This window comes from Schistocerca piceifrons, chromosome X (assembly GCF_021461385.2).
Source record: "Schistocerca piceifrons isolate TAMUIC-IGC-003096 chromosome X, iqSchPice1.1, whole genome shotgun sequence".
Classification (NCBI taxonomy): Eukaryota; Metazoa; Arthropoda; class Insecta; order Orthoptera; family Acrididae; genus Schistocerca; species Schistocerca piceifrons.
In genome coordinates, this window is record NC_060149.1 from 974,451,719 (window position 1) to 974,475,058 (window position 23,340).

The 23,340-nt window shown below is 38.0% G+C and overlaps 1 protein-coding gene across 1 annotated transcript; it reads right to left on the reverse strand.

Moving 5' to 3' along the window:
* Nucleotides 1–14,140: 14,140 nt before the first annotated feature.
* Nucleotides 14,141–21,722, reverse strand: LOC124722828. The gene is made up of 4 exons (XM_047247950.1): nt 21,640–21,722; nt 19,812–21,347; nt 18,411–18,482; nt 14,141–14,237 (listed from the first exon to the last, which is right to left on the reverse strand). Exons 1-4 carry the CDS (start codon nt 21,720–21,722, stop codon nt 14,141–14,143), a joined length of 1,788 nt encoding a protein of 595 aa, XP_047103906.1.
* Nucleotides 21,723–23,340: the final 1,618 nt, after the last annotated feature.

The window sequence follows — 23,340 nt, forward strand, 5'->3', positions numbered from 1 at the left end:
CTACTAGAGTGAAAAACCATCATGACAATGTATCTAATTGACTGCCATTTCATATGAGATGCTATTTCTCAATAATGGCATGCCTCACTACTTCATTTTCATCACTGGCACCACAGCACGCACACAATGCATTAGGGGCAGCATTGATGTGCCTGGTACATATGTCACTCCATATTTTGATCTACATAATATTGCTATCTCCAAAAACAGTATCAATCAATAGCTCACAGAGTAAATTTTATACATGAGATATTTCATCTACCTTTTTTCAATTACTGTAGAAGTAACATGGGGTCAGATTTCTGACACTACTCTGTTTGTTTTAGTGTAACTCAAACCATGTACACAAAATATGAATCATTCTGTATAGAAAGTGAACATTTCAGAAGTAATTTTCTGTTAATCAGAAATGTAACAAAACAAATCTGTAAGCATGTAAGACTCTGAAACCCTTAACATGGGATTATAAAAGAAAGAAGTTATTTTGAAATAACAAATGAATGGAGAGGTGAAACAATTAGTAATAGGGTAAAAGGAACTACTACTATCAATAAGTAAGGTATTGTAACAGACTACTGCACACAATGAAGTAGAGGAGTATAAATGTAAAATAAGTTACAAATGTAAGACAGGACACAAGATAAGATAAAAAATACAACATTATAACAAGGTTTATGGTACATTAATAAATAATCTAGAGAAAATTTATAACTGGTAGAAAATAAACTTTTTCTCGCTTGCATTGAAGTTTCAACACAAAACTTTCCAAGAAGAGACTTAACTCTGTCAAAATTTTAGGTCTGGTACTAATTTTATATTAACCACAACAGAGCAGAAAGTAAAAAAGAAGTCCATAAATGGAAAAAAAGTCGTTAAGATTTGAGCGTTATGCTATGTCATCACTAAAAGCATGCACAGTATAAGTGCTATCTTACGTCAATTTCACCTCAACTTTCCAAAGTATCTAAAGAATCAAGAGTTGTACTCTTATACAGAATGGGTAATGCTGAATATATAAAATTGTACTTAGGAAACTCGGGCAATAGCCTCAGACCACAGGGCAAATACAGCTACTTCTGCATTTGATCACTTGGGCCTTAGAAACACAAATGTTTCTACAACTTCTGAAACAGTGACAATAAACTGCAGAACTCTGGGATCACGATCTAGGTTAGTGGAGTTGCAAGAGGAGCTAATGAAGACCAAATAATATGTAGAAAGGTTATAGAAGCGTTGAAAAAAATCCAGACCAAATGGAATTAAAATCAGGCCGTATGTTTTATTACAGATGAAAAGAGTGGAAGTAAATACAAGTGTAGCCTTTGTAGCAAATAAGAAAATTAAAAATACTACAGGTATTAAAGGAAACTCAAATATTATATTAAAACTGGTTTTAAAAATAAAAAAGAGATATACTGTGGCAATCGCTTGAACCTATGGACCAACACTCAGATGCTGTTGAGGTATAACACCTCTACAAATATTTACAGTTATTTCAAGCAGAATGACCTCCTCCAAACCAACAAGCACGAATTCTGAAAACCTCCATCACACAACACCCCCCTACACTTTTTTGTATTTATTTATTTGTTTTACTCCACATACCATCCTGAAAGACAAAGATTGAGGGAATAAGGTAGATGGAATCTTTCCTGATTTATAAAAACAATTCGACTTAATACTGCACCAATGTTTATTATCAAAAGTATGGTGATATGGGTATCAGACTACATATGTGACTGGGTTGATGTTTTCTATGTAAACAGGGTACAGCATAATCCCTAGACTGTAAATTGATGGGGTAACAGAATGTAAATTATACCAAAATCTGTTCTAAACATTTCTGAGATTTGCTGGATCCACTACAGTAGATGCTATAGGTATATCTTTATACTTGGTCAAGTGATCAAACTGAGCTATAATCTTCTGATTTGTAATTCAACGTTGACAGGCAATGTGAAGTACAGTCATGTAAATTTCTTAGTTCTGCCCAATTTCATGGCAGTTTGTCATAACATCCCATGATCTCCTAATGGGTATATCAGCATCGTAGCATCCTTTCAACTATGGAGCTGTCTCCATGTTCAGCTGCATTGTTCTGCTGAACAATCTGTAATGGTCTAGTGCATGGTCATGTAAATTTCTTAGTTCTGCCCAATTTCATGGCAGTTTGTCATAACATCCCATGATCTCCTAATGGGTATATCAGCATCCTAGCATCCTTTCAACTATGGAGCTGTCTCCATGTTCAGCTGCATTGTTCTGCTGAATTCTCTTCAAAATAAATGTTAATCTTTTAGCCAGGTACTTCACTTTGTTGGAATTCATTTCGGGTGACAGCTTATAAGTCTTGAAACATGAATGGATTTTGTGGTGATAAACAACCTCAAAGGGAATCGACACTGTGGTTTCATGTATTCTGGTGTTGTATGACGGTAATCACATATGGTAATAGACAATCCCAGTCTGAAGGGAAGCTAATCATGTTATAAGATAAGATTCTAGGTACTGTTTTATGAATGTGTTCAACCCATCCATTACTCTTAGAATGAAAAGACGTAGCTCTGAACTTCTTTATTTTAAACAGTCAAGATAACTGTATGATAAGATTGGCCATAACGTTTGTCCCTCAGTCTGCTATAATGGCCTCTGGACTTCTAGATTATAGTGCAAAATAAGTTACCAGTGCTCTCACAATGATCTCAGCGGCCATGTCTGCAGTGGGTCACACAATAAGATGATGAGAGAAACGGTCAGCGACAGATAAAATGTATGTTACTTTTTACTGTTAAGGCAAATGGTCCTGCAATATAGAGTGCTAAGACTTTGAAAGGTCCAGCTACCTCAGATATAGTTTGAAGAGGTACATTTGGTTTTTGTTCTTGCACTCTCTGCAAAAAGACAATTTTGAACATAATATCCTAATTTATTTGTGGCACTTTCCCCATTATGATGTGTTTGTATACACTCATGACTTTGTCGCAGTATATACTTGCCAGTAGTCTCGGGATTCTTGTGCCTTCTTTAATTCCTCAGTAAGCACATCATCTACTTGCAGGATCTTAATTTTTGTACTCAAGGCGCCTGGATTCTGATTTAACTTTCCAGGCTTAAGTCTGGTTATGTAGTCATATTCACAGAGTTTTAAGGCCAATCTAACAAGTCCACTGCTGGGATCCTTTAAACTCAAAAGGCACTGTAAAGCAACACGATCTGCAATTACTGTGAACTGTCATGCCTATAGGTAACATTGACAGTAATGGGTGCCAAAAACAAGAATCAGAAGTTCATTTTGTGTGGTGGTGTAATTTTGCACAGCTGCTACAGTTGACGTGAAGCATAACCAATTGGTTTTTCTTCACCATTTTGTATCTGACTCAAAATACAACCAGCTGAGACATTGCTAGCATCACACAACAAGATTAAAGGTAGAGCAAAATGCCGATAACCCAAAACAGGTGCACTTGTTAAGAATGTCTGTCAGTTTTTAGCATGGCCCTCCTGCTATCCATTGTCCAGACAGGAGCAACTCCCTTCGTTAGTAATTTTGCAAGCCATTTTGTGGTGACCGGATAGTTCTCCACAAAACGGCGATAGTAATTTATTAACCTGAGAAATCAGTTGCAATTCTTTAATGTTCCTCGATGCTGGAAAATCATTCACTGCATTTTTTAATTGTGGTTCTGGTCTTGACCATCTGCTAAAATTATATGGCCTGGATAGTGCAATTATGATAGTGCAAAATCGCAGTTTTTGAATTTCAAATTTATATTAGCATCACTAAAATGGGTTAGTATGTTTTTTAGTTACTTTGCATGTTCTCTCACTGAATTTGAAAAGACAACTGTGTTATCCAGGTATACTAGTCACATGGTTGGCTTTAAACCTCCTAAAAGTAAATCAGCAAAATGTTAAAATTTTGTGGAGGGGGAGAGGCAGGTGTTTGGGGGGGAGGTGGTGGGGGAAGGTCTTTCTTTGATATTCATAATGCCCACAGGGTACAACAAAAGCTGTCTTTTTCCCCATCTTTAATAGCTACATGAATCTGATAGTAGCTGGAGCATGGTGAAGAATTTGCATTTGACAAGATGATTGAAAATATCATCAATCCTTGCAAAAAATGCTGCAAGCTTTTCCTCTGTAACTGGTTTTGTTGGGGACTACCACTGTAACGAGCGTACATAAAAAAGGTGTATACGACCCGGGACAACCGGTTTTTTTTAGAATTCTAGGTATTTTTCATTGTTTTCAGTTAATTTTTTGTAATTTTGACTGGTAAGAACCGATACTCTAACAAAGGATATTACTGTACCCCACTACTGCAGAATAATACTTCGACAATAAAAGATAAACGAGAGAAAAAGAACGAAAATTACTTAAATTGCAAAGGAAATGCGCCATATACAACGACGACACACAGTGCTCGTGCAAGTGTCTGCCAAATGGAAAATGTGTCAAAGGCTTTAGGAAGACTATGAAATGCTTCATAACAACATATTGCCTCCGATGAGCGTGAAGTCACAACTGTTTACATTAGATTCGTTTTAGCAGTTACGAGCGGGCTCATGCGCATGCGCAGTTGAGTTGCTTTTGAGTAGTAGATTCTCCTAATTCTGGCTACAGGAATGTGGATGTTGGCTGTGCAAGCAGTCGCATCAAGCAGCTAGATGCTACCGGGAAAAGGGGGTGCCAAATTCATATTCTTGAGGAAAAAAACTTGTATCGCAAAGCACCTAGCATGCAGCGCATGTTTGTCTATTGATTATTCATATGATTTTGAAACGCATCCCTATTGGATTTTGAACATTTTTGAACACATTTTAAGTTTATTTCTGACTGAATCATAAGTAGATTTTTGAATGCATGCATAGTGTATGTGATGTCTCATCGCATCTAGAAATAAACTTCCCGTAGATGGGACAGGGCTATACGATCTGAGCGGACTAAAGCCAAACGGATGAATGCCAATTGCTGTCTGATTATGTGGTTGATTGAGTTGGTGAAAGATCAGTGTTGTTATAATTACTAGCGAAATCCATAGATTCAGACTACCAGAGTGGAAATAAACAACTGTCAGGAATAACAGGTGTGAAAGATTATGTATTAACTTCTCTGTGTATCAAAGGAAATGAAATTTTGACAGAAAATTTTTGGCCATATCGCTACACTAGTAAGGACCAGTAGCACAGTTCTCATCTAACAGCCACTTAAGCTCTATTCTGGAAGTAACATGGAAAACGTGTTGCACAAAAACGTAAAACGCCTAACCGGAAAATAATTGTGGGATAACCTAACGTGTGATTCTGGCAGGGTTAGTGAAGTTAATCAGCGAACAAATTTTGACAATGGCATGAATAGCTTCAGAATTGGTGGTGACAAGATTGTTTGTGGAACGAGGAAGGAGAAGAAACGGGGACAAATTATGGGAGAATAAGATGATCCCAAATTTATATAAAAATTTTGTAATACTACTTTTTGGTCTCATGCTTGAGAAACTGGTGCATATGAATGAAAGTGAAACTATTTCCTAACATTAAGTTTTTTTGTTTGTAGTAGGCCTAATAGGCATTTGATATTGGAACTTCATGAATTATATTCTGTAGTGTTATAAAAATGGTCAATGGTGCCAAAACAGTCTTGTTTATTTGGTGTGTGTTACAAAACTGCTGACATATTAGAAAGGCCTATTTTGTTTTATGTAGCAGACAGCGACAAAATAGATGTAATCAGATCGAGAAACCACACCAGTCTTGGGTATTATTTCTGTTAGCAGCTTTTTGAGTATTAGATAATGACATTTTGATTTTTCATGTAGCAAAACGTTTCACGAACTTTGATGAGGTAATACCGTAGATCCTTTCCCAGAAAGGAAAGCACACCATGTAAAGCTGTAGTGAGATTAGAGAGAAAAAATGCTAGGAGCTAAGGAATGAAGAAATGCGTCATTTCTTGATTATCTCTTGTCTTTATTGGTTTTATGTATCCTATATTTAATTTTATGTCACACAAAACAGCAAGTTATTAGCCAATAGGCAATAAATAGTTCAGATTTTCTGAAGAGTTCTTGTTCTCCTGATTACAAAAAATCCCATCCGCTATTAATTGTGAGATTTTGTTTTTTGAAAAGGGGCAGGCTGTCAAACTGGTTGACTGGGAACAGGCGAGGCCCCACAGGACATTTCAATTTCCACTGTCCTGAATATAGTTTGATGGCATCCATTACAAAATATACACGTTTCAATTCCACAGAGTGAAATACAGTGACATGCGTTAGAAGAATGATTTGTCAAGAGGCATGGCACTGCACTTTGGCATACTTAAGACCAAATAATATGTCTTACATTTCCTCGAACACACATGTTTTATGCTTCAGACTTTTCAGAAAGATGTGCGCTACAAGATGAACATATTTTTGAAAATTCGATTTTTTTAGTATTGATCCAGTACGCAAATATCGTAGATCTGGGGCTGATGCGCAGAGCAGTCAGAGTAGAGTTGTAGTGGGTAGTCTCCACGTGATCCGTGTCTACATTTAGTGATTTTGCTGTTTCCCCTTCATGTACTCTCACGTCAAATCAAAACAAAACGGATGTCTGTGGCCGGGAGCTATCAAGTGAATTAAAATACATTCACATAATTATGGAAGGCTAAAATATGGCATTAGTTTCAGATTTTATTTTATTTCTACCTTTCTGGCAGTCAAGCATTAATCACCTTGTGGAACAATGAAGTTATTTTTGTCTGTTTGCTAAAGAAATTTGGCTTTTATTAACCTTTTCTGTAGTGGCAGTCAATGTATTTGAAACAAGATGTTTAATTCCACAGTGCTGGCTGGTTTCAACTGTTCGCTGCATTTTTTCCCCCCCTAGCACATATGGCATTATGCCATAATTAAGAACCAAATATGATATAGTACAGTACTGGTGCTCCAAGAAAATTTACATCGCGAAAGCCACACTGAAAAGCTTAATATCAGGTTGAGGTCTACTTCATTGGAAATCTGGACATATGAGTGTGCACTTTAAATGTGCACATTTTAATATGGTTCACGAAATTCCGATGCTCATGGAGTATCTTCTAATGTCTTGTTTCTTTTATGACATAATGTATGATCTTTCAGTGTTTAACACGTACGCACATACGGGCTTCCTATGTTATGATAGCTGTGTCGCCTGTTATTTGCGCTGTCTGGCAACTGCTGAAACAAACCTATTTCTGACAGGTCGTGGGAAAATATTGTGACTAGTGGTTTCAAAGGCATTACTTTCAAAGTAAATATCCTTCTACATAAGTTGAACTATGTGCAAGAATGTGCCATGAATTTATTAAATTAAAGAGCGTTTGACTCATTTAAAAATCAACTCTTTGATGATGAGTCATTTAGAAGAATTTGGAACCCTGAAGATCAGACATTTATCTCATTATTGTAAATTTTACTGGCACATTTGTGTGATGTATCTCAAAGTGCAACACACACAAAAAAGATCAACATAATATGCGAAAGCTTAACTTCTCTTGCAGCATATTAACCTTAGAGACCAATATTATGTGACAGCTTTGCTTTTCTTGTACGAACACCATATATATTAATTTAAACTATTAACTTTCCCTGTTTGTGTGTTCGTGCTACTTAACAGTGATGTTGCTGCTGGCTGACTACATCACGTGTCCTATGCTCTGAATATCGGCTGGAGAGATCACGTGACATGAGCTATGACTGGCTTACAAAAGCGCATCGCAATCTTGATTTCAGTGATTTGGGAAGTAACATATGGTGTTTGGTGGAATTCCAATGTATACTTTTGCAATACGAAAATACGCAGCATGCATGTTGCTGCACATGAAAGATATTTCCAAATCTTGTCTTTTTCCCTGAGTTTCGTTTTCTATTGTGCCAGGAAATTCTATGCCCATGTATAAAACCATAACCATTCAAAGGATTGATAAGGGAAAATATACTATCAATTAACATGGAGAAAGTGTATTTTTATCCGTGAAAAATCCGGGAATTTTTTTTCCTTGTCCGCGTATACACCCTGCACAAGAACAAAACATTGTACAGATATCATACGTATGTCATTTTGAAGAGAAACCATGAAAGTTCTCTTTTCATGTGTACCGTGCAACGGTTCTTTCGCGTTCTCGTCAATACGGTACCAGAACGTTTAAGTTCTACCACTGTAAAGATGGAAGATTCGCGATTCGGAATGTCAGAACTGTGTAGTAAGTAGTGACAGGTACACTCCAAACCATCGACTCTCGGAGACTGATTTTAACCGTGTTCAACCTAATGGTAAATTATCGAACTATTTTTCTCTGAATCATACAGTTTGTGGGAAAAGCAGTGAGAATAATTACTTTTGGAAACCTTTTATCAGACAAAGCCTGTTATAACAATAAACTGTTTCGCTTAATAAAACGGCCGCCAGCCCAGTGTCCACACAAAAAGATGAAGTCAATTTTTGACACTGAATAAATAACTGCTTTCACTTACTATGTAACTGAAAGACAACCACTTAATTTCCATTTACTTGGGTCATTTGGCAGTAAGTACTATTAATCCCACTTTCTGTTACTTATGGAATTTACCACTATAGTTCAGTAATTATTTAAAGAAAACACACACATGTTTCAACAAGGATACAAAAAAATATTAAACTAATAGCTATTACTCATATGACCAAAACTATTATTTAACACGACTAGATTTCATTTCTTTAGGACTTTTATTTGTTAACATTTAACTAACACCAATATTTGTCTGGCTTTCTTTGACATAGAGAAGCAACACGAACAAATTCTGTTAAGATTGTTGCAGTTAAACAATTATGTTATCTTACTTTCAAAAATGCTATTGAAAACTTATCCTCATGGTCACGCAAAGCGGTGGATCTTAAACCGATATGTGCAAACTTTAGTATTTAACAATGATTTTCAGAATTTACTACCAAAACAATACTATTGCCAGTAATTTACTATTATTCAAGCTTCAATAAACATCAGAATACTCGGAATAAATTCGTTTAGGTAAGGACCCTACTGAGGTAAATGAAATTGCTAAATTGTGGTTAAACACAAAGGTACACTTAACACTTATATTCCACTGATTGAAGAAGGATGGTTCATACTGTGATACACTTCTAAGTAAAGTACTTTGCCTGTTACAGTTGTACTTGAAATATTACATAATTACTTACAAAATATGTTTTAATACATTTATTCCACCTACATCAAAGAGGTTATTTTTAACAGATAAACTGCACTTAACAAAAGCTTACTCTCGTTATAGTATTTACTTAATTTTTCAAAATTATTACGGAACAAAAAATTTAAAATATACAGATTAATGGCAGTATTATATTTACAATAGCATTACAACTGCCACAGCGTATTTTGGTAATTTTGGTGCTAGTCACAAGCATGGTGAGTTGAGGTATGTTGTAGTTTGACAAATGGGAAAGTGAACAGGCATAAATGTCGAATATGGGATTCAAAGCATCCACACAAATGCATTGAATTTGAGCGTGATTCCCCAAAGGTAAATATTTTTTTTGCCTTGTCACGTCGAAAACTCTACAGGCCATTCTTCTTTGTTGAAAGCACCATCACTGGGTATTCCTACTTGGACATGTTTCAGCAGAATGGGGCTCCACCGCATTTCCATCTTGAAGTTTGTGGGTACCTGAACACGGAGCTACTGCATTGGTGGATTGGCCGTGCTGCACAAGGGGACAGCTGTTTCATGAAATGGCCTTCCTGATCACCAGACCTCACTCCATGTGAGTCTTTTCTGTGGGAACACATTAAAGATCTGATGTATGTACCACCTCTACCACGTGATACAGCAGAAGTCCGGGAGAGAATACGGGAAGCGACTGCCACAGTCGACGATGCCATGCTAGGATGGGTATGGCAAGGTATCAATTAACCATACTGACATGTGCTGGGTCTCTCATGGTTCACATATCAAATGTTTGTAAAAAACAAAAACTTTCACAGTCTCTCTTCAAAGTGCAATATGTATGAGACCTGTACAATGTTTAGTTCTTTTGCAATAAATGATGATTGAAAGTGTTCCCGGACTTTATGTACACACTGCATGTGACAACCAGGAACTGAAAGAAGGTTTAATTACTCCAGCTTTTAGTAAATCTGAGGCATTTTTGTCTACTGCAGGCTGCAAGTGATAAGATATGCAATATGGATTCCAGGCTATTGGCTTGGTATCATATGTAGAAATCTTGTGGTACATTAAGAAGTTTGACAGAAGTTGTTTCTTTTCTTCAGATGAAGTTGCAAAGTCAGCTAGAATGGGGTACAGTTGACAGTGAGTATATCTAACAAACAAAACATTTATTTGTATGCCTGTATTGATGAGGAAGGTAGAAGTTCTGCTGTTCATTTATCTTGCAAACTTGAGCAATTCCTATCTCTCTTACTGGATTGGCTTTGCAGAAGGGGAGCAAGGAGCAGTGGCAGAACTGCTCCCATTCACATTTTGCGTATTCAGTTTCCTTCGAGCACCTCGTTGACCTACTTGGTTAGCTGACCAGTGCTGTAGAGATGGACAGTTTTCTCTCTCGTGTCTGATTTCTCTAAAACAAGCACATGCTGGTGCCAAACACTAAGGAGCCGTGTAACTTTTTGTCATTTGCAACGAGTGTAGCACACTTTGTCAACGAATGCACATCAAGTGGGCTTTATCCCGGTGGATGATTAGACGAATTGTTGCACCTCCTTTGTGAGTTGTGTAGCCTAACTTAGTGTACTCAGTGTACTTCACCTTGTCACGTACCTGTGGTGTCAATCCTGCGAATGAGTGAATCTGTAAGCAAGTTTCTGATTTCCTGAGTGGTATCTCATTCCTTTCATTACTTTCTGTTAGTACATATGTACGACAACACACAACTCTTATTCGGTCAGAAAATCACTTGAAATCCTCTCCAGAATTTTGATATTTGATGGAAAGATTGTCCTGATAGTAGCTGACTGTATTTATCTCTGTACATATCCTCAACACATTCTGCAAGGATGTCAAATGCCTTGGTATTTCTCAGCCCTTCCGTGAATCTACATAAGCATGGGCCACTCCTTGCAATTTCGTGCTGGTACTCCTATAAACTTTTCGTCAGTCGATGGCGACAGTTTCCCTGTATCCATTACATTTTGTACTACTGTGTCAATGTTTACACCTAGTTTAGAACCGCCTATGGGAACACAGAAATAGGGAAGTTAGGCTAGCTCCAGGCACAGTGCTGTTTCGCAGCATCACATTTACTAATGCCTCACTAAGGTGCCTTTGCAGATCATCATTTTTCACACGGAGTTGCTCCACCTGTGTTTGCAATATGTTGGATCCATCACTAGTTGCCTCTGTGACGTGGTTGAGGGAATTGCTTTAAACTAGACACACACACACACACACACACACACACACACACACACACACACACACACACACACACACAAAATTTGATCACAGACCTCGATGATGTCAGTGGCAGCATTGGTCCAGAGGCATTTCCCCCTACAAGTGAAGCTTGCACATTTAATATGTAGTAATTGGATAGATAAAAAAATCCAGTCACCAAGTGATGGCAGGAGAAAGGTTTTACTTATGCAAGCTTTTGAAGCCAGTGGCCCCTCCTTCCAGGATAAAGATTGAACGGGTAGGGAGAGGGGTGAAGGGAAGGGAACTTGAGACGTCTAGGGAAAGGGGTGGGGTTCTGAAAAGTCACCCAGAATGCAAGGTCAGGGGAGACTTAACAGATGGGATGATAAAGGAAGACACCAACCGTTGCTTGGTGAATGGATTTTTTAGCTATACAATTACAGTATATTGTCAGGAATTGATTATTTTGATTGTTACAATTAAATTGTTCATTGACAATTGATTGGGCAGCAATGCAGTGGCGATGCCCGGTGTCGAGGTGGCATCGGGACATCATAATCATGATGTGGCCTCGTGCGACCACGATAGAGGAGGCAGACGAGGTTGAATTTCCTTGCCTAATGGCAGTGATGGCAGCTTGGCATTAGGCCTGGGTAGACTGTGGTGGGCAGCTTGGACTGACTGTGCTAAGCACTTGTCTGTTGCACCGCAGCATGGAGCCGGACTGTCCTGCATGATGGATTCTTACATCTGTTCACGGCTTAGTAATTTGTATGGGGCACCTCAAAGCTGAAAGTTGGTCAAATTTGGCATCTCACTTCAGATGCCAGTTCTTACACCCACTTGGGGGTGTCGTCAGGATTGATTAGCGATGTGGACTTGTAATCAATATACGTAGTCAAGTTGGGAAAAGGAAACTGTATCAGTTTATTTGCTCATAGGGATTACATTGTGAGAATTGTCAGGAGGACAACAGAAGGTAGTTCCAGAACCATCTTGGAGCAGAAGGTAAAGGAGCCAAGGTAAAGAAACTGAGCCATTTAGTGTTTGCTGTAGGTGGCGGTTTGGAACATAAGAGAGAGATGTTCTTCAGCTCTGATAGCAGCCAGTGTCTAAAGTCAAGTGATCCTGTGGCATTATTTGTTTAGTAGGTAGGTCTTTACAGTGATGATTTATCCTAGTCCATCATGAACTGGCCCATTGTTGTATCAGCAGCAAGGCGACAGACTGAATGGGAGCCCATTTGTAAAATGAAGTAATAGTAATTTCTTGCTTACGGAGACTGGAGTAGCACCTTGCAAAGGAACTACTTTCCAATAACAGTTTTAGCCACGGATGTGACATTTCCTGAGCCTTTTACACAACTATTGTGTAAAAATGGGTGTTTGCGAGACTTTAATATGGTGCATCATTTAAACTATATATTTTCAGAATGAGATATTCACTCTGCAGCGGAGTGTGCACTGATATGAAACTTCCTGGCACATTAAAACTGTGTGTCCGACCGAGACTCGAACTCGGGACCTTTGCCTTTCGCAGGCAAGTGCTCTACCATCTGAGCTACCGAAGCATGACTCACGCCCAGTACTCATAGCTTTACTTCTGCCAGTATCTCGTGCTTCGGTAGCTCAGATGGTAGAGCACTTGCCTGCGAAAGGCAAAGGTCCCGAGTTCGAGTCTCGGTCGGGCACACATTTTTGATCTGCCAGGAAGTTTCATATCAGTGCACACTCCACTGCAGAGTGAATATCTCATTCTGGAAACCTCCCCCAGGCTGTGGCAAAGCCATGTCTCTGCAATATCCTTTCTTACAGGAGTGCTAGTTCAGCAAGGTTCGCATGAGAGCTTCTGTAAAGTTTGGAAGGTAGGAGATGAGATACTGGCAGAAGTAAAGCTGTGAGTACCGGGCGTGAGTCGTGCTTCAGTAGCTCAGATGGAGGAGCACTTGCCCGCGAAAGGCAAAGGTCCCGAGTTCGAGTCTCGGTCGGGCACACAGTTTTAATCTGCCAGGAAGTTTTAATATATTTTCAAATTACAAAAGTATAAATATGAAAAACACTGAATTTGACACTTAAGTTTTGTGAACATGTAAATTAACATGGCATCTGGTATCTTTTAACATAACATAGATCCCAGCCCAGCAAGACATGTTATTTGTCCATAAAAACATGTCAAATCTCTTCCTCATGATGAGATAAAGATGTTCATTTAAAAATATTTTTTAGCTAGTTAATATATAAAGTACTCCCCACTGTGTAATATTTGCAGAAATGACGAAAGAATTGTCGGCTTAGGACATCATCAAAGTGTGACAGATATGGAACATCTTCTCCTGCTACGAAGGGGTTATTTACTTATTGGGGTTGTGGCTTGGCAGTGTTTTGTAAGGCAGAGAGGAAGAGGCACTGTCTGCAATATCAACACCCAGAATAAGCTTAACAAGGCTAAGGAGCAATGTCACTCTCTTCTGTGTTGTTATGAGATTCAATTTGAAAATGTTGTTCTCGTTAATGAGATCTGTTTACTCAATGTATATGAATGTCACATAAGAGTAACAAAATAAAAAAGAGTTGTTTAAAAGGCTTAAAGACTAGAGAGCTGTCTTACAGCCCTCAATCCTCTGCAAATGGAAACAAAGTCACATGACAAGACATGGTGGCAGTGCATAGCAGGTTTGTTAACATGGAGAAACTACAAGAAGGTAACTGACTTGAGGTAAATGTTTATGAGTAGCATCAGGGCGACAGATCATTGAAATGTAATGTGTCTTCTCAGCTCAGTACAGCCATCCCTCTCTTTTTCACTGCTAAATTTCACTACCAACAATTCGTGCTTTGACCACAAGCTTCATTCACAAAGTAGTAAAAATAATATGGAATAACTATTAAAATAAATGCGAGGGTTACCCAAAAAGTGAGGCACTACATTTGTTTGCCTTCAGTAATTATTTATTGAACACAACGATAAATATACAACAGAAAGAATGTTGTTTATTCTACATTCCCTATACTTCCACACAATTGCTGCCCTTTTCTATGGCCTTCCTCCATCGAGACACAAGGGTGTGTGTACCCTGTCAGTGCCACTCCTTGTTCTGGTATTGAAGCCATTTCTCCACTGTAAGAATCACATCTTTGTCATCCTCAAAATGTCATCTACAAATGTGATGCTTTAATGGGACGAGCAAATGGAAGTTGGAGGTGCGCTAGGTCAGGGCTGTAGGATGGATGAGATGATACTGTCCAACCCTGTTTAATGATGGTTCTGAAGTCCTCAAACTTGTGTGAGGCCGAGCGTTATCATATAGAATCAGTCACTCTCCTGGGTTATTATGGTGACAAAATCATTGGAAGCCCCTTTTGGGTTTGGTTAATGTGTTCACATCTGCTTCAGAAATATTGGTACTGTGTCTTGGCATCACATCAAAGAGTGAGAAGATTTAGTTTCCTTCCTGAGTGACAGCTTCATTGACAAGTGCCAAGTTGTTCTGCATTGGTCTTTGTGAATGAGCACATCAGCAAGCTGTGCCTGGTCAAGTTTGAAAGCCACGAATGGGCTCCCTGAATGAAGCAAATCTTGGAGCTCTGCCGAACCAATGTCTCGTAATGGCCTCACTCTCTTTGCCCAGTGACTAACAGAACTTCTGTCTATTGCAGATGCTCCATAAACAGGATGCAAACAATTGGGAATATTCTCAAAGGTTCTATTCTTTGCTGTGAGAAGTTCAATGACGACACACTGCTTGTAGCTTACATCATATAGAGCCACCATTTCAAAACATTGCTATAGGTATGATACCTGTCAGAATAAATGGGATATTTGTGTGTGCAATTTGGAAACTTCAAATAATGTATATCTTAACTGTCACATTCATACAATTTTTGCTGATTGAGAAAATATGTAGTACATTATTTTCCAGGCAACCTTCGTACTTTCAGTTAGCATGACACCCTCTGTTCGCTGCTGTGTACGGTGGCGAGAACCTGACCAATTGGGTGCAAATTTGATTTACGTGCTAGCTAAAGTGCTATGTGCTATATTTCATGTTGTGTTTGTGTCCTGCAAAAAAATTCTATTTAACTGATGCTCCACTTTACAGATCTCACCAAACTGTCTCATTGTTGGTACAGTTTGTTACGCAAAAATATTGAGAACTCTGATGTCAGTGGATGAAACAGTACCTATATTCCAAGTTACAATTGAAGACTGCTTCATTATTATGAGAAATACAAATTTTTGATGCTAAAACCAGCCAGCTTTTGTTAAATATGAATGGAACGAATGCTTCAGGGCGAGGTGAAGAAAACCGAGAAAGGCACTATGTTGCACCTTCATAATTGGCTAACAACTCTTATGGTGACAGATCTGTATATTTAGTCTTATTCACAGTCCTGGGCTCTTATTTCTAGTGTGATGATGATGAATTATGTTCATGCTGACACAGCAAATAGTTTATGTGTGCATAGGATGGCAGGTCTCAGTTTTGAAATATTCTGAAGGGGTAGCAATACCTTTATAATTTGATGGGAAGCAACTTCCCATGCAAGCAGGATATGTGGACATTGTCAGATGTCTGGTGTTGTGCTGAAGACATTTGGTCCTCACAAGGGGAAGGTCTTGGAATGGCCAACCAATTTGAGTCATATTTGGCAGGGTGCTTGTATAAACCTAAAACAGAGGACTGAGATATTTTGGCTCAAAAAGTTCCCCCATCCTTATATTTGAGGAAACCACTCCTAATTGATTGATTCAAATTTGACAAAATCAATAGGTAATTGAAAATTGGGTGTTTTCATCATGTGGGGGGGTGCTGCTCAGCATATTCCCATTTCGTAGAATCGAAGAAAGACACTGAGTATGCCTATGGTAAACACTGTTCAAAAGAACTGCCACTGACGTAGTGATCAAGGCATGTGGCTGAGGAGAAGAGAACGTATGTTTAATTTCCAAATGCATTCTGCAGTTTTTTCATTAGTATTTTTGCTGTATTGAATCTAGTAGGAATAGGAAAGTGAAAAGGTAATCAGTGAAAAATAGTAACAAGGTAGGGAAATAAATTTCTTTAATGACTTGGATTAGAAAGAATTATAATTTTAATCCTGGTTGCCCTACAAAGGCTCTTTCACTCACTGTTACATGCCTTCACTTACCTTTGAACATCTACATGGGTGGTACTTGTCATATAAACATTTGAAGCAAATATGCTTGTGACACAAAGAACATATAATGAAAGCAGCTTTTGCACAACTACATCATTCATTCTGAAGATTTGGCAGAAAACTGACTTGGGTTACATTTAAAAATATTTCGTTTTTGGGAATCACACTGAAGTGCCAAGGAAACTGGTATAGGAATGTGTATTAAAATACAGATAGATGTAAACAGACAGAATATGGCACTGCGGTCATCAATGCCTGTATAAGATAACAAGTGTCTGCCACAGTTGTTAGCTAGGTTACTGCTGCTGCAATGGCAGATTATCAAGATTTAAATGAGTTGGAACATGTTGCTATAGTCGGTTCATGAGCGATGGGACACAGTATCTCTGAGGTAGTGATGAAGCGAGGTTTTTCCATTTGACCATTCCACAAGTGTACCTTGAATATCAGGAATCTGGTAAAACATCAGATCTCTGACATCGCTGTGGCTGGAAAAAGATTCTGCAAGAAAATGACCAATGACGACTGAAGAGAATTGTTCAATGTGACAGAAGTGCAACCTTTCCTCAGATTGCCGTACATTTCAGTACTGGGCTATCAACAAGTATCAGCATGCAAATCATTCAACGATACATCATCAATATGGACTTTTGGAGCTGAGGCCCACTCGTGTACCCTTGATGACTGCATGACACAAAGCTTTATGCCTCGTCTGGATCCGTCAACACCGACATTGGACTGTTGATGACTGGAAACATGTTGCCTGGTCGGATGAGTGTCATTTCAAATTGTATCAAGTGTATAGATGTGTATGGGTATGGAGCTGGCCCCATGAGTCCATGGACACTGCTTGTCAGCAGGGGACTTGTTCAAGCTGGTGGGGGCTCTGTAATGGTGTGGGATGTGTGCAGTTGGACTGATACAGGACCCATGATATGTCTATATACGACTCTGATAGGTAACTCTTATGTAACCATCCTTTCTAGATTACCTGTATCCATTCATGGCCATTGTGCATTCTGAAGAACTTGGCCAATTCCAGCATGACAATGTGACACCCCACACATCCAGAATTTCTACAGAGTGGCTCCAGAAACACCCTTCTGAGTTTAAACACTTCACTGGTCACCAAACTCACCAGACATGAACATTATTGAGTGTATCTGGGATGCCTTGCAATGTGCTGTTCAGATGATGTCTCCACACCCTTGTGTTCTTACTGATTTATGGACAGCCCTGCAGGATTCATGGTGTCAGTTCCCTCTAGCACTATTTCAGACATCAGTCAAGTCCATGCCATGCCATGTTGCAGCACTTCTGCGTGCTTGTGGGCCCCTACATGATATTAGGCAGGTGTACCAGTTTCTTTGGATCTCCAGTGTAATTCTAATGCATACCACGCATGCAACATCACCTAAAAAATTGGTGCTGAAAATTGATCATGAATTATGCTATGAATTGTTGTGGAATGTGGATAGTTGTGAAATTCCTGCTGGATTTCCAGATGTACATTGCAGTTTTGAAACCTCCAAATAAAGTTCTGTACCACGGCTCATTGTAAACTAGCATAGCATATTAAGCTGTCTGTGGTCCCTCGTGACATTTGTTTTCATATGAGGCTTTGAATTTTAATTTTTCACCAATCCAAGTTGTTTGAGAAATTTATTTACCTCCTTGTTATTATTCCTTAATAACTGCCATATTAACCCTCCTTTTGTTACTAATTTCAATAAGGAAAAGAAAGATGACAAAAAATCCAGCAGACTGCATTTCAGAATTGAACACAGGTTCTCTGCTCCCCAGCCAGATGCCTTGATTGTTGCATCAGCAGTACTTTCATTGAATAGCATTTACTTTACGGGTACATAAGTGGCAGTTGTAATAGTTTCTTTTGCAAATCCCTAGGAAAAAAGTTTGCTTCTGGACACCACCTATGATGATAATAATAATAATAATAATAATAATAAAGATTTTATTGTCTTTAGGCCATTACAGCAATTGACAACGTCAAATGAAGCTACAATTTATAATACAGTGTGATAAGGTATTGACTACTGAAATATTTTAGCTTATATTACAATAAATGTACAGTGGGTCATCTGTTGGATTACTGCATTTTACAGTTGAAGAATTCATTGATATCATAGAACGGGTGGGCAATAAACCATTCATGCAGTCTTTCTTTGAATGTATGTTGAGGAAGATCCTGTATGGCATGTGGCAGCTTATTAAATAGCTTGTGCCCTGTGACTTCATAGCTATTTATTGATTTTGATAGTCTGTGGTAAGGCGTGTATATGTGTTTGATGCTTCTTGTGTTGTAACAATGTACATTTTCTCTACGTTTCACATCTTGTAGGTTCTTCTTCGTAAAGATTAAGACATTGTATATATAGAGGTTTATTACAGTCATAATTTTTTGTTTAGTAAATAAGGGTTTGCAGTGAGCCTTATGTGAAGAATTTGTAATTATCCTAATGGCTTTCTTCTGCAATAATAGGATGTCATGTATATGACTACAGTTACCCCACAAGATAATGCCATAGGATATTATACTCTGGAAAAACGCAAAATAAGATGATCTGATGTATGTTTCAGGTACACAATTTCTGAGTTGTCTTAATAAATAAATTACTCTAGATAGTTTACTACTAATATAGTTTACATGTTGGCCCCAGGATAACTTTTCGTCTAAATAAACTCCCAGGAATTTAACAGAACTAGAGTCATCAGATAGTGGCTTGTCTCTTAGAGTGAAGATTATCTGCTGAGTTTTATTTTCATTTAGCAGGAAACTATTTGCTCTGAACCAATATGCTGCATGAGTCAGTGTATTTTCAGCACAGGTTTTAAGATCATTAAGACTGTTACTGCTATGGAGAAAAGTCGTATCATCTGCATACAATACAGTGGTGGATCTAATAAACGAGGGGAGGTCATTGATCATTATCAGAAACAGGAAGGGCCCCAGTACAGATCCCTGAGGCACACCTACTTTAACATTTTCTATGTTTGACATTTCCTTACCAACACAAACTACCTGTTTACGGTTGTTGAGATAAGCTTTTAATAGTCTGAGACTGTTTTTTTTGATGCCGTAGAATTCTAGTTTCTCTAGTAGTGGCATGTGCTCAACACAGTCGAAGGCCTTGCTTAGGTCACAGAATGAGACCTGAGCAAAGCCTTTGTTCTCAAAAACTTTGAGGATGTAACTGACTACCATGTTGATTGCATCAATGGTCGACAGATTCTTCCTAAACCCATATTGTGTAGCATTAATTATTCCTAGATTCTCAAAGTGAGATGATAATTGTTGGTACATGATGCATTCTATTACCTTGGAGAATGTGGGTACTATTGGAATAAGCCTGTAGCTAGATGGAGAGTCTTTATCTCCCTTTTTGTATACTGGGACAATCCTAGACAGTTTTAACTCATCAGGAAAATATCCCTCAAGTAAGCACTTGCTTATGCAATGGGTTAAGGGGTAGAGAATGCAGTCACACACTTTTTTTAGCAGGTTGGATGATATGCCATATATATCTAAGCTATCAGATGATTTCAGTTGTTTTATGACCCCTTGTACATATCTAGGCGATACTTCGGAGAAGGTTACCATGCTTGTATTTAGTGACTGTCTACCCCAATTTTGGGAGAGTAACTCTGATGGACTAATGTCTGGTTTGATAATTGTGTCTCCTATTTCTCTCACTGAATTAATAAAAAACTCATTGAGTGTTTGTGGTGGGATATTAATTTTGTCTTTTTTAGTATCTCTGGCAGCACTGTTAATTACTTTCCAAGCAGTTTTGCATTTATTGGTGGAATTATGTATGCTGTTGGCATTGTAGGTTTTTTTGGCTTGCAGGATGGCTTTTTTGTATTCATTCCTGCATTCCACATAGGCTGATTTGGCACAGTCAGACTTCATACTATTGTATATGTTGTACAGTAACAAAACTTGTTTCTTTAGGTCTGTCAGCTGTTTAGTGTACCATATATTTTGTCTGTTTTGAGATCTGGATTTGTGGCTGCTGTCCATTATTTTGATTTTCTTTATGGGAATACTATGGTTAAATAGGGTCAAGAATGCATTAAAAAATCTATCAAATATTATTTTGGCTGGCAGATCATTACTTGATGTGTAATGTCCATCGACACTACAATGGCCAAACCAGTCTCTGTCAGCAAGGGAATTACGAAATGTTTTAATTTTATCCTCAGTTATGGGTCTGGTAATCACAACTATTGGGACAGGTCTGTTTGCATTGCTCCTATTGAGGGGAATTTTACTTGCATAATTTAGAGATACGGAGTCATGGTCAGAGAATGGGAACACTACAACTTCGCATGTGTTTTCAGTGGTCTTGAAGTTTACAAAGATGTTATCTAAACATGCTTTGTTTCTTGTGGGCCTGTTATTAACATGATGTAAATTGTATTGTCTTAGCAAGTTTTCCAGATCTGCAACACTACCCTTACATTTAGTAACATCAAAATCAGCATTCAAATCGCCTCCTATTGCAATATCATAATGTAGCCATTTAATATTACTTAATTCACTCAATAGCATGTCCATTTTTTCTAAAAATATGTTAATGCTTCCCTTTGGTGATCTGTACATGGATACTACTATTAGCTTATGACTATTAATGATTACACCCGTAACTTCAAAGTGCTGTTCATCACACAAGGAATTTAGGTCTAGTTTGGTTATTGTACAATTGAGTGACTGGTTGGAATAAATTGCCACACCACCTCTAATGTGCTTTTTCCTACAGTAGCTATTTACTATACTAAAAGTGTTCCATTTTCAATTGTATATCGATCTGGTCAGTTTTGAATCAAATTCACATCATGAACTGTAGGGATGGTGTTCTCAAAACTGATCTTCATTTTATGTTGTATAGAAGCAGGCTGCCAAATATGAGCTGAATTGGTTAACTGCATTTGTGGCCTTCTCCTTGCCCATGTTAAAAATTTACACTTTACACTGCTATTTTTGCATTGTTGTGAAGTACTGATCAATTGGTGGTAAAAGGTTTCAAAGAAACCATTGAAGCTATAATAGTACTTTAATTTGAAAACCTTTTGACAGTGTATGGTTTCTTTAATTGATTACATTTAATGGGTTTCATATAAATGATTTCCTTTTTCTTCTGTGATGCCATATGTAATGTAGTTAAGAGGTATATTTTCGTTTTCATAGTGCTGGAACAGTGATATAAGCCGTTTGATACTTCAAAAATAAGCTATTGGAAAGTGATACCAAACTCCTGAAAAATGCCATCAAAATTGGCAGAAAGTAATACTAGAGTTGGCAGAAAACAGCAACAAATAGGCAAAAATAACTCTGAAATTGACCATAAAATAAAATGGATTTTTCCTGTCTCTGCTTACTGTTTGTTAGACAGACAGACATTATTTCCACGACATAATACTTATTTCTTTGAGATTGTGTTCTTCGCAGTTGTAAACCATTGTTTACACCTGATTCTCTTATCTTGAATGTGCTGCCATACAGTGTATGTTCAAGTACAGCGTGTACATAAAATCAAGGAACACTTTCAATTATTTATTTAAACATTGTACAGATGCCATACATACTGCATTTCGAAGAGAAACTTTTTGAAAGTTTATTTTTTTCTATAAACATTTGGTATGCGAACCATGAGTGATCAGGTAGATGACAATACGGTAATCAAATTCTTGCCTTACCCATCCCAGCATGGCATCGTCGACTGTGGCAGTCACTTCCCGTATTCACTCCTGGAGCTCTGCCACATCATATGGTAGAGGTAGTACATACGCAAAAGAGTCACACAGAGTGAGATCTGGTGATCGGGAGGGCCATTTCATGAAACAGATTTCCCCTTCTGTAGCATGGCCGAGCCATCGATGTGACTGCTCCGTTTTCAGGTACCCAGGAACTTCACGATGAAAATGGGGTGGAGCCCCATCCTGCTGAAAGATGAACAGAGAGTCCAATCTCATTTGAGGCATCAGCCATTGCTGCAACATGTACAAGTAGGAATTTCCAGTGACAGTGCTCTTGGTGAAGAAGAATGGCCCATACAATTTTTGACGTGACAAGACACAAAAAACATTTACCTTTGCAGTACAGTTTCAGATTCTTTGTTCACCATTGACCACCTGAGGTGGAATAGGCAATTTAAATGGATATCATATAACATTTTCCGTGAATAGTACCTTAAAGCTAAATGAGCTTTGCAAATAGCGCCCATAGATGATAACATACACCATAACATAAGATAAATACATTCAGTGACACCACATAATGAAATCCTTAAAAATTAATGTTGATTGATTTTATATTCATAAATTCTGTTACATTGTAAAAAGGATTGATTAGTAACCAATTTAGTAGCTTGCTCTTGAAGCTACTTATGTGATCCGACCGAGAAGAAAATTGAAGTTTATTAAATATTCTTAGACTATTGATTAGATGGGAATTCGCTGTTCTTGTCAGCCTGTGCCTAGGTATGTCTAATTTTGTTTTGCCTCTGGTATTATGGTGGTGCATGTTTTCCCCCATTTCAAAAACTGCTATATTGGTTTTTTTTGCTTACAATTCTGAGGCGTATATATAAAAATTAATAACGGTTAATATTTTCAGCTGAATGAACAGTGGTCGGCAGTGCTCTGATCTACCAGAATTGCTCATTGGCCTTATCACTTTTTTCTGAATTTTTAGAAGTTCAGTGATGTGAAGAGAGTCCCCATATCAGCAGTCCATACTCTATCTGTGACTGAAAGAGTCCAAAATAA